The sequence below is a fragment of the Budorcas taxicolor genome, chromosome 10, assembly GCF_023091745.1.
Source record: "Budorcas taxicolor isolate Tak-1 chromosome 10, Takin1.1, whole genome shotgun sequence".
NCBI lineage: Eukaryota > Metazoa > Chordata > Mammalia > Artiodactyla > Bovidae > Budorcas > Budorcas taxicolor.
The window spans coordinates 90,298,174-90,311,286 of record NC_068919.1 but is presented as its reverse complement, the minus strand read 5'-3'; the positions used below and the strand labels follow the sequence as shown (position 1 = coordinate 90,311,286).

At 38.7% G+C, this 13,113-nt stretch overlaps 1 protein-coding gene across 1 annotated transcript in view; it reads left to right on the top strand.

Moving 5' to 3' along the window:
• The window catches only part of CEP128 (centrosomal protein 128), a 469,424-nt gene that overhangs the window by 151,674 nt on the left and 304,637 nt on the right, over window positions 1–13,113 (top strand). The window contains exon 12 of the mRNA XM_052647177.1: window positions 11,685–12,035. Coding sequence (XP_052503137.1) covers window positions 11,685–12,035 — 351 coding nt within the window. The remainder of the gene's footprint in view (window positions 1–11,684; window positions 12,036–13,113) is intronic.

Here is a 13,113-nt window from a genome sequence, read left to right as displayed (position 1 = left end):
GAGCCCAAGAAAAAGTTAAATCATGTATAAATGCAATTAACTGGTCACATGGAAATGAAAATATTCCAACATGCTGGAATAGAGTTTAATTTCAGCAAAGCAAAAAATATAAAATTTTATTTTATTTTTTCTGTACTTGAGCTTGTCATCTTCCTTACTGGGCTGTTTGTACTTCTTTTGGGTATAATGTTGTTATTTTCTTCAGTTAGTGCTTTCTTCTTGTCCCTGCTTTAAGGAAGTCATATTTTAGACTAGAATTAGTGAACAGATGCTTTGTTCACATCATATTAAAGATGACTAATGGAATTCTATTTCAAAATTATTTTCTACTTGTGACTTATTTGCTGTTTATTAGCTTTAATGTCACTGTTTTTGTCCTTGTAATGAATTGAGCTTTATGCTTTAAAGATAACTTTTGGCTGAGTGTATTGATTTGATATATTTAGACATTTCCTACTTTTATTCTATTGGGTTTCTAGAAGCTGTATTATAAAACAGATTGTTCTTTTGTGGTTTACGTGTTTTTAAATGATAAATACTATAATTAAGCACTGTGTTTCCAACCAAGGGTTTTTAAACCAAAATATTTTAGGCTTAAAATGAAGTTGTCATCAGTGCCAAGATATAAAAGAGATATAATAGAAACACCACGTAATTTTATAGTATATGTGTTTGCTCTAGTACACTAAAAGGTGTGTATGTACATGTACAACTCTTGTATTTTTATTCGTAAGCATGAGCCTCACAAGTGATTATATTTCTATATGGCTTGCCCCTATTTTTTTTTCAAACGTTACAGGAACAAATTATTTTGAATTCTTATGAAACGCTTTATTTGTGCATATTTGTCAGAGGCGTCTTGTTGATCAGATTCTCTTATTAATCTTTTTCCGCTTCTTCATACTTGTTTCTTCATTCCCTGGTAGTTCAGCTGGTAAAGAATCTGCCTGCAATGTGGGAGACCCTGGTTCAGTTCCTGGGTTGGGAAGCTCCCCTGGAGAAGGCATAGGCTACCCACTCCAATATTCTTGGGCGTCCCTGGTGACTCAACTGGTAACGAATCCGCCTGCATTGTGGGAGACCTGGGTTTGATCTTGGGTTGGGAAGATCCCTTGGAGTAAGGGAACGGCTACCATTCCAGTATTCTGGCCTGGAGAGTTCCCTGGACTGTATAGTCCATGGGGTTGCAAAAGATTCGGACACGACCGAGCGACTTTCACTCATCCTGCTTTCAACCCTGTTTCCCCTACCAACACCAGTGTTAAGGCCGTGTCTTTCCTAATAGAAGGCACCAAAGGCACACACACAGGACAGGCATGCTAGGCCCGCTCTTGCCTTAGCGGCGATGGCCATTGTTTCAGCTTGGGAGTGGCTGTCATGAGCATTCATTTTCTCCCTGTCAATGTTTCTCTCTTCCCCATCCTGCCCTCGCTTTCTCTGTCTAGTACATTCAGTAGCAGCCATTCAATCACCTTCTTTTTGTTCCCTTTGTCACTCCTTAATGTTGTTAGTTCAGGGGTCTTTCCTTTGGACAAATAATTATTGTTAGAAACCATTACATAATCAGATAAAGACACTGAAAAGTGAAACCTAAGTATATATTTGGTAGCACAAATAGGGAAGAGAGGCAAAATTGAAATAGAGAAGAAACAATTGCTTGCATATATCACATTTATTCAAAGTAATGGTTACATGACTGTTTCCCCAACTTGGTTGTATGGATATCTGGAGTAGTAAAACATAGAACCATGCTGCTGATTCATTTTTGTGTCTTGGCAGCTTGGTGGTTGCTGAATGCAGTAAGTGTTTATTGGACTGAATAGAAATATATCTGTATTTTCTTTAGAAAGTCTGACAGTAGTTTGTTTTTTTTTTCCCTTTTCCTTTTCTAGTCTCTTAAATGCCACAGTTGGTTCTTGTCTGTTTTAAACCAGCTTCATCAAATTTGTTGCTAAAACTAAACTCAGATGAGAGAAGAATTGGTTCTCAAAGTCCATTCCTACCTCAAAAGGATGATCTTCAATTATTTCTAATGTTGCTATAATATTTTAATATCCTAGTGTTAGGATAATGTCCTTTGGTGATTATTCTTTCTCAAGCACATATCTGATCATGTTACTCCCTTGCTCAAAAACTACTGAGAGCTCAAACTGGATTTTAACATCCCCCCAAACCTGATTTCTCAACTTATTTTCCAATCTTTTTTAGCCCTCTTGAGCATTACTGTTTTGTGGGGTGCAGGGAAAAAGTGAGTTTGCTAGTAATAGTATGCTTGTGAGAGATACAAGTGGGGAGGTGAAAAGTTGAGCTGTTACTCTTATTTACACGTGGGCAAGTGAGAAGTTGAGCTGGTGCTCTTTGTGAGCAGCCTCTGCTGGCTCGCTTATTCTGTGGCTCTTGCCCGTGCTGTCGTTGGTCCCAAGTGCTTATTTCCTTTCCACCAGTTGCCAAATCTTTTTTCTTCTTCACACTTTAGTTTGCCTGTTGTGTCCTTATATTATATCTCCTTCTTTATAAAGTCTTGCTAATTAGAATATGTTCTCTTAAATTTAGTGACTTAACTCCTGTACCTGTAGCTACCATGGTGCTTCCCACCAGCTCTCATGTTTGCCTCAATCAGTATTTCTCATTCAGTACTTTTCCTGGTTCTGTTTTAACCCACCGTATCCTGTGGTTCTTGTCTCTCTCTCAAAAAAAAGTTCTAGAAACATCTATGCATCTGGGATTGTATGAGTCCTGTTCAGGCTTTCCATCTATCTTAGGAGGGAACATGGCAGTTTATTTAATTATTAAAAAAGATTGGTTGGTTGGTATCCAGTAATATGGTGAAGTGGAATCAATATCAGTTTGAATAGTAGGGACCCTATGGCTAGTCCTTTCTCGGCTGAAAACTCGCCTCCTTATCTTGGATGGATCGCTTTCTCTTCCACAGCCTTCAGTTTCCTTATCTCTAAAAGGTAGGTGTGGGATTGCCTCTCTAATTCTAACATTGTTTCTAGATAGTAATAAAAAGATTTCCTGAAGCGTGCCAGTGATTCTTCCACATGCTTTGTCTAAGTGATCTCGTGTAGGTCATCATTCTTCTGTAATGTAGATGTTATTGAGTGCATTTTATGAATTTACTTGTTACTTAGGTTCACAGACTGTAAGCAGTTCTCCTAAGGGCACAGACTGGCAGAGCTGGGATCTGAACTCGAGTCTGTTAGCCAAGTGCTTCCCATGGCATGCTGCTGCCTCCCTGTAGGTGTTAACTTTTGAGGCTTTTAAGTCTAGCTGTTTTTTCGTTACTGTTACAAGTTTTCACATGAACTACATAATACTATATGTGGAAATGTTTATTTTAAATTTATACCATTCACTGTAACCCACTCCAGTGTTTGCCTGGAGAATCCCATGGATAGAGGAGCCTGGTGGGCTATGGTCCATAAGGTCACAAAGAGTCAGACACGACTGAAGCGACTGAACACCCATTTACTGTACCCTGGTTTACTTGGGGCCAGGTTTTCATTTTTAAATGTTCACTAAGGTGCCCAATCTTTTGTGTGTGTTGACTGTCAATTAAGAGTAGAGGAGAAATTGTATTTAATTGTATTTTAGTTACATCAGTGAACAAATGATCATTGTTACCACCTACACCATAGGTGTAGGACTTTTTGTCCCTAATCCCTCATGGAAAATGTTTTAAATGTACGCTTAACAATTCTTCATGAATATGAGAAATAGGAAGAAGGTGGGTGAAAAGATTTTTGTATGCCAGACAGAGCTGATTTCTTAATTGTGTAAATTTGCTCCATTATTCTCCTACCATATCCACTTTTTCCACTTTTGTAATTTCAAGCAATAAATATCCTTTCATAATCAAAATATGTAAAATTATGATCTTAGATGTGTGATCGGTTAAAGCTAGAGTTTATGATGGGTCCTATCCATGTTATATTTTTAATAGAATCTCTCTCTTTTTTTTGTCTAATTTGTGTTTTAATGCCTTATTCATATGAATGGGTTGTCTAGTTTTCTTAGAATTTGAATACAACCACTGCAGCTCTTAAAAAGGGAGCCAGTGGCAGCCAAAGCCAGTCAATTTTACGTGAGCATGTTCTTTTCTACTGTCTTCTGTGTGCATTATTTTATGGGTATTACTTATAGTTAATTGTTTTTTAATTAAGAACTTATTTAGGGCCTTATTTTTTCCTTTCTGTCTGTCCTTTGGCCATTTTACTACTGGGAAGAGAGGAATTAAGTTAATAGACCCAAGGCAGCTTTCCTCAGGAGGGTCTGCTTGCAAGGTAGGTGTTTGTCTGGCATCCAGGAACTGGAGTGATAATCATTTCTCTACACTGATATGAAATCTTCCCTAAGTAATGAAGGTAGCTCAATGTGCCTGGATGTTTTGTACAAACAAATGTGGTTTCTACTGAACATCTGCTTTCTTCCTAGGAGTCTGAGATTTTGGTATACAATACTAGGCATTGGAGAAGGAAATGGCAATCCACTCCAGTACTATTGCCTGGAAAATCCCATGGTCAGAGGAGCCTGGTACACTACAGTCCATGGGGTCGCAAAGAGTTGGACATGACTGAGTGACTTTACTTCACTTCACGAGGCATTAGAACCCACCTGCAAATGCAGGAGATGGAAGAGACATCGCTTCCATTCCTGGGTCGGAAAGATCCCCTGGAGGAGGGCACGGTATTCCTGCCTGGAGACTCCGCATGGACAGAGGAACCTGGCGGCCTGTAGTCCATAGGGTCATAAAGAGTTGGACATGACTGAAGTGACTGAGCACGCACACGAGGCAGATAGTACCTGAGTGACCAGCCCCTGATTAAAACTTTGGGCACTGAGCCTCTAATGAGCTTCCCTGGTAGACAGCACTTCACAAGTGTCAGAATTCACGGCTGGAAGAACTGAGCGCGTCTTGTGTGATTCCCCTGGGAAGGAGGCTCCTGGAAACTCACACCTGGTTTCCACTGGCCTACCCTGCGTGCCCTTTTCCCTTTGCCGCTTTTGCCTTGCATCTTCTCACTCTAAGAAATCTTAGCATAAGTACAACTGTATGTTTCTAGTTCTGTGAATCCTAGCTATCACCAAACCTGAGACCCTTAATACAGCTACCCATTAATATATTTTCCCATCTGAAGAAGGCAAGAGAAAAATCCATGCAAATGTATGAAGTTTTAGTAAATTGGAGCGTTCGTAAATTTTTTTGGTATTGTAACCTGAAGGAAATCAGAGCATGCTACCCCAAGTTATGCCATGTTGGTGTATTGATTTTATTCAGCTGAGGGCGCTTGAGAACCAGTAGGTGCAGAAAAGGGGTCTGTGACCTCCTCGTTGTACCTAAAAACAAGTCAGTATTTCCCACGAGGTAAGTGCCCTCCCTGTACCAGGAAAAGAAGAGCATTCTCATCAAGGAAACTGGGAGTTGATGCCAAACTGCATCTGTACAAACAAACCTAAACTAACCCTTGCCGTTCAGTGGCTCAGCTGTGTCCAGCTCCTGGCAATCTGATGGATGGCAGCACACCAGGCTTCCCTGTCCTGTATTTCCTGGAGTTTGCTCTAGCTCATGTCCATTGAGTCGGTGATGCCATCCAACCATCTCATCCCCTGTCATCCCCTTCTCCACCTGCCCTCAATCTTTTCCAGCATCAGGGTCTTTGCCAGTGAGTTGGCTCTTTGTACCAGGTGGCCAAACTATTGGAGCTTCAGCATCAGTCCTCTTATCTTCCATTCATTTTCTCCATAGATTTCCTACTCTTCCATTATTAAATTCCTTTTCTTTTATCTTGTCATCTCTCTACAAATTCTTTATTAACAAGTATATAAGCTCTCAGTCCTAACCACTTCTTTGGATCTTTTTTGCTGTGATGGCTCCTATGTATACATAAAAGTATTAAATACAATTCATATTCTTTTCTCCTGTTAATCTATCTTATGTTAATTTAATTCTCAGGTCCAACCACAGACTCTGAAAGGTTCCCTATAGGATTCTCAAGTTTTTCCCTTCCCTCCTGCTGGAAGGAATTCTTGGTAAAAAGTATGTTTCTGTTACTTTGGTTTGTTCTTATTTTTGATGGTACTTATATAGTGGAAAATAAATAATGGGTTAATTAAGTGATATAAAATTTAACCACTTGGTTTAGTAGCTGAGATAATTTTACAGTTTAAATATTAAAAAGTTCTTCAGGGTAGAAGATGCTTCCAGGAATGTATGATGGTATTTTTGGAATTGAAAATCATCATAATGGAATAAATAATAAAATTGCTTTCCAGTTGATGTTTCACGTAGTACATAGGAGGATACTAATGTTTACTATATGTGCTTGCCTTGGTAGCATTTATCCATGCATTAATGATGTATGTGTATGCTTCACGTGTGCTCTGTGTGTGTGTGTTTATTGGAGGAATTGTCTTGAGGGTTCTATAGAATAATCTTTTGATTGATGAAGGAGAAATGTTTATTATAACTAGATGATTCTGATTGGTTTTTCGAGGAAGATGGATTAAAGAGAATGTCAAAAAAGTGACTGAATAGACTCCACCAAGGAATGAGGAATGACTATAGGAAGGAATTCTCTGATAAGTTTTACCTGAAGCATGATGCAGTCAGATTGATAGGAGCAAAACGGTAGCAACAGTTTCCAGACTCAGGGCAGTTGAAGGCTGTGTTCATGCTGTTCAGATTGAAACCTACTTTCCCATCAAGAGTGATAGCCGCCTTATTTATGGTAAGAACCACCCTTTTCTGTTCACTTGCACTCACACATCCAGTCAGTGCCATGGTGTTTTCACATATTCTTCAAAGTGAATTATTTTCTGTCGTCTGTTAATATGAAAGTCTGCAGTTTTAACATGTGAGAACAAAAGGACTTTATTTTGTTAAGCCCTGGGTTTGCATTTATTAATCCTGTGCCTATTCTTGTTGCTTTGTAATTAACAGAGGATAAATAATACTGGATTTCTTTTAATTCTAGATTCAAAAGAGTTGTTGGAGGAATTTGAAGAATTTCATCTACTCTTGGGTCCTTTGTAAATTTGAGACAATCTAATTGTAACCTTACTTCTGTTTGTCAGCTTTTAAACATTTCTCTCTTGTTCATTTTCTCTTTTCTCACAGCAGCTATTTCTGACTCTCTCACTGTGTTTAAATACACAAGTCCAGCTCCATTTTTATCCTCCCTCAGTGGAGATTTACTGCTATTTTAATAGGAATGTCTTTTTGTTAGGAGTTGGGCATCCAGTGAATTCACTTTTTTGATGTGCTGAAATTAAGATGCCTGTGGGATTATCAAGTGTAGAGGGTCATTATGCAACTAGATATTTAAAAATCTGGAATTAAGATCAGTCTGGGTCTGAATTAGGAATCACTTAGATCTCTGTTTACCTACATACCTATTTACTACCAAAGACGTTTTATAGATGGAATGATGCTTAATTCTAGAACCTGTACAATTATCTCTATTTAAAAGCCAAATAGTTGAAGAGACCCAGGAAAGGAGATTATGAAAGAAAAAGGAGAACTAGTGAAGAGTGTATTATGAAAGTCAAGGGAGAAGAAACTTGGGAATAAGAAGTGATTGGCAGTGTCACATGCAACAAGGAAAGATTTATAGAGCTCACTGTATTTGGCTCTAGGTTATCTTCGGGGATCTTGATGAGAGTTATTTTAATTGTGTGATCAGGCTGGAAACCAGAGCCAGTGAATTGAGAAGTGGATTGGAAATAAGATTGTGGGGCATCAAGTGTGGACTGCTCTTTGCAGGAGTTTTTAACCGGAAAAGGACAGGATGCTGGTTAGAAGATCAAGTCAGATTGATAAAGGTTTTTTGTTTGTTTCACTTAAAAAATTAGTTTTTTTTTTTTTAAAGATGAGAATAGTAGAGAAGAAGGATATAGTAGGAAAAGAGAAGGCATAACTGCGGTAGTGAAGTCCTTGATGGATGTGGAAGGAAGGAACCAAGGTAGGCTGATTTGTCTAAAGAAGAAAGGTCCCTTTTCCTTAACCACTGGGAAGATTCAGGATGGTACATGTAGGAAATTTGTGGGGTGTCTTGCCTCATAGCCTCAGTGTTATTTTTCAGGGGGAGAGCTAGATTATGATGTATGTTGCAGTGAGTGGAAAAGCTGGTAGGTTCGGAGAGAGCGCACCAGACCAGCAGGGGCATGCTGAAGAATTCTTGGGCGCCGTGGGTGGCTTTCAGTGTCTCATCACGTCCCCTGATACTCATTTGTGATTTCCCTTGGAGGACTCAGTAACTTGATATGGGAGATATTTTTTAGGTCCTACAGAGATGTTGGTTTTGCTATTCAAGTTCAGTAGATGAATAGGTTTAAAAGGAGTTTGAGATGTAAGCAGGAGAGTGGCTAAAGCGAAATAAGTAAGTTAAGTTAAAGAGCCTGGATCTCAAGCCAGTAAAAGTTGTATCATCTCTTCTTGGCAATGAAGAGCAAATGTATTAGAAGAAAAGGAAATTGGGCAGATGGGTAGATAAAGCCAGAGGAGGAGATAATGGGGGGAAAAGGAGGTTGGATATACTGTTGCTTCAAAGGTGACGGTTCTGAAAAAACAACAACAAAAAAACCCCACTAGGATAGGTCTGTAGGAGTGAGTGACTGTAGACACGTGGAGTTAGGGTCCATCTGGAAGTCTGAAAGCTTGGTAAAGGGTTGAAAACATGGGCTCTGGACTCAGACTGTCTGAGTCTGAATTCTGTGCCCTCACTTCTTAGGTATGTGATTTCAGGGAGGTTCCGAGTGGTGGTTGACTGTCACTCAAATCAAGATAATAAGAGTGCCTTACTTTAGTTTTATGGTGGGATTGAGTGAAGTAATTCTTAGAAAGCATTTGTACTATCCCTTGCCCAACTTAACTGCTCAATAAACCTTAGTTCTAGTCGTCATTGTTGTTACCATTATTACTGGCTCCGTCTCATTTAGATCACAATTCTTTTTTTAAAAATTAATTAATTTTAATTGGAGGCTAATAACTGTACAGTATTATGGTTTTATTTGGCCATACATTGACATGAATCAGCCATGGGTGTACATGTGTTCCCCATCCTGAATCCCCCTCCCACCTCCCCCCCCTTCCCCTCCCTCAGGGAGTCCCAGTGCACTCATCGAACTTGGACTGATATAGATCTCGACTCTTAAGTCACCGCCTAAGAGAGACCCTCCCCAGTTACACTGTAAAATATAGACCCGTTCAAATAACTGCCCATCATATTTTAGTGCCTTGTACTATCTGCTGTTGTAATTTAGTTGTTAGTGTGAATATCTCCCCAGTTGAATTATCATCTTCTTTGGTATTGAAGCCAGATCTTATTAACCTTTTTATAAACTATGTGCCTAACACATCAGAAGCATAACCACTCTTCTAACTCTTTGTTGTGGGAGGAAAAATGGGATCTCTCTGTTGATGTAGAAACCACTTGAATACTGCTTGTTTAATAAAGTTGATTTCTGGCATAGTGGTAAAACTTTTAGATAAGGGCAAAAGGTTAAACCACCATCACTAGGGTTTTCTGATCTCATTTTAGAATTTTCCACACAAGTGCACAGTTCTCATTTTACTGTTTTGTTTGGGTGGATAAAGGAGTGACTCATCGCTTCCAAGCTGCATTGGATTTAGCCAACTGAGCAAATGCAAACCTCTTGTTTTCGAGGCATTATTTATATGTTGTTGCCATAATGTCAAATCATGACTTTAATCATGAGAGAAATTATATTTAACTTGATTTGAGCCACAGTTGAGGGATGCTGAATGTGGAACTGATAATCTGCTGTTAAAGGAGGTTTTTAAAATGTTTCCAGTCTGTTTATAGGTACTTCAGTACAGTGTAGGTGATATTTTATTGTTTGTCCAGCTCACAGTCATTTTAGCTTCCTGAACTCAGTCTTACTTGAACATATGACCTTTTTGTGTTACTTTTGTAACCACAGGTATTTGAAACTAAGGCTCAGAAGGAGCAGCTTATGAGATATATTGTAGGCACTTGTTTCTGAACTTCTCACTGGCTTCCAGAGCTTTACAAGAGTGGCTTAACGTTAATGATGATAACATTCTTTTATTTGTATACAATGTCATATAATGTACTCTCATTTTTGAAGTTAGTTCATCGCAGCACTGTTTATAATAGCCAGGACATGGAAACAACCTAGATGTCCATCAGCAGATGAATGGATAAGAAAGCTGTGGTACATATACACAATGGAGTATTACTCAGCCGTTAAAAAGAATTCATTTGAATCAGTTCTGATGAGATGGACGAAACTGGAGCCGATTATACAGAGTGAAGTAAGCCAGAAAGAAAAACACCAATACAGTATACTAACACATATATACGGAATTTAGAAAGATGGCAATGACGACCCTGGATGCAAGACAGGAAAAAGACGCAGCTGTCTATAACGGACTTTTGGACTCAGAGGGAGAGGGAGAGGGTGGGATGATATGGGAGAATGGCATTCTATCATGTATACTATCATGTAAGAATTGAATCGCTAGTCTATGTCTGACGCAGGATACAGCATGCTTGGGGCTGGTGCATGGGGATGACCCAGAGAGATGTTATGGGGAGGGAGGTGGGAGGGGGGTTCATGTTTGGGAACACATGTAAGAATTAAAGATTTTAAAATTAAAAAAAAAAAATAATAATAATTAAAAAAAAAAAATTGGTATTTGCTCACTCTTCTCAAATTAAAAATGCATTTGAATCATGATGATTTAGTGTAAGTTCCAAGTGTGTTATTGACCAACTCTGGTTTGGGGAGGGAGCTCCCCTGGTGGCTCAACTGGTGAAGAATCTGCCTGCCAGTTCAGGAGAAACTGGTTCCCTCCTGGGTTGAGAAGATCCCCTGGAGAAGGAAATGGCAACCCACTCCAGTATTCTTGCCTGGGAAATCTCATGGACTGAGGAGCCTGGCGGGCTACAGTCCATAGGGTCGCAAGAGTTGGACCTGACTTAGCAGCTAAACCACTGCTACCACTGGTTTAGAGAAACTAGATTTTAAGAGTTCAAGTTATTTTCTTGAATAGGTAAGTATTCCATGTAAATTTAAGTTTATAAATTGAAAATCTGTCCTTCATTGATTTGTATAAGCTTGAGATAAGTTCCTCAACTTATAACATTATGTATTTCCAGTCAAATAACCTATCTGTAAGTAATTTATCACTTAAAAATGGACTTTCACATTACAGTATCGTCTATACTGGTGATTCTATCATCAATGTTATTTCTTTTTGTTACAGATTTTTATTTTATTATCACAAAATTTTATTTGCTGTCAGAAAGTGAAGCATTATGTATAATGGCATATAATTGCTCTGACAATCTGACAGATTCTAGAACAGTGACATTTCTTTCATTGTACAAGACACTAGATTCTTGCTAAAGTAATACATATTGTTTTTCCCATCAATGAGGCTTTCTGTTTTAGTGACAGTCAATTGGGGAAAAAAAACATATTTTCCCTTCTTGAATAATGAAGTAGTCTAAAAATGAAAATATTTTTATAACAAATTACCCTCAATTAATATGATCATGAAATACATGGGAAAGGATCATATTTTCTAGATGGATTGCTAATTTGATGGCATTAGTGACTCCTGTTTGATGATATATTACACATCCAATGTTAACAAGAACATGTTCCTGATCCTTCACATGCTTTATTCCTAGAATTTAACCCGTGAATTGGAGGACAGGGAAAAACAGCAGCTAGAGATGTTGGATGAACTGAAGGAGATCCAGAAGCACTTTGAGACGTGTGACGCCAAACACAAGCGCGCTGACCTGCAGATCACGAAGCTGACTCAGCACGCCGAGGAGGCCACCAAGCAGGCTGAGCAGTACCTTCTGGAGTTCCAGCAGTCCGAGGGCCTGAGACAGGAGGCAGAGAAGAGGAGAGAGGAGCTGAAGCTGAAAGCTCAGGAGTCCATTAGGCAATGGAAGCTTAAGCATAAGAAGTTAGAACGTGCGCTGGAGAAACAATCTGAAAGTCTTGATCAACTGTCAGACAAGAATAATCAGGTACAAAAGCCACATTCCTGAGGAATGATTTCTGCTGTGACCAACCATTCACTCATTTGTCCTTTGAACAAACTCTTGAGTGCTGTGCTGTGTGTGTAACCTATCAAGAGGTTCTTGATAGAAGAGTCTCTGTCTTGACTATCTCAAGGTACAAAGATAAAATCTTTGTACAGCTTTTGTAGTAGTTCAACATTCTATGGCTTTGCAGAGTTAACCCTTAAAACAGATCCACTCTCCTCATCTGTTTTAGCGTTTAGTTCCCCAGTGCTCCCCGTGCTAAGTTGATCAGTCGTGTCTGATTCTTTGCGAACCCATGGACTGTAGCCAGCCAGGCTCCTCTGTCAATGGGAGTGGGTTGCCCTGCCCTAATTTGAAATTATTTTTTAATATCCAAATGGAAGAAAATCACAAAATCTTTGTTAATATCACATCTTTTCCTTCAGTGAATGTATTTTTAAAATCTCATTTATTTGTATATCTCAACTTCAGTATTGGTTGGAAAGAAGCATTTAAGATGCAGTCATTACTGCTGGACCATTTTCTGGCAGCAACTGTAATTTTAGTTAAGTGAGTAACATTGATAATCTCACTGAGCAGTATTGTCAAATCTCAAGCCTCTTGAAGACTTTTGTGCTCCTTCGATAGCAAGAAAAAGCATTTCATTGATCTGTGTATACATTTAACGTCATCTTTTCTCTTGTATAATCAGTTATTTTAAATGGATTTTATGCTCCTGTGTTGATTCTCAACTCTATCTTTGCATTGAATTAAACCCAGATGTTTATAAGATAATAAGCAGGAAAGTCATGATTGATTTTTATCCATATTTAGTCTTGGTTTATCACTTCTGCGTTGTCATTTGTCACTTGTCAAGAACTCTGTTTCAGAAGAATAATCATTTGGATAAGGTGACTTTCTTTCAAAAGAAAACAAAATGTGGGGCAGTTAGTTATACCTATAAAATCAATTGTCAGCACTTAAGAATGACGGATGCTTATTTCATGACAGATGAGCTGTCATGGACATGATGCTTGCATTTTTACATGCGAATTTCTTCGACATATAAAAGATGGAGAAA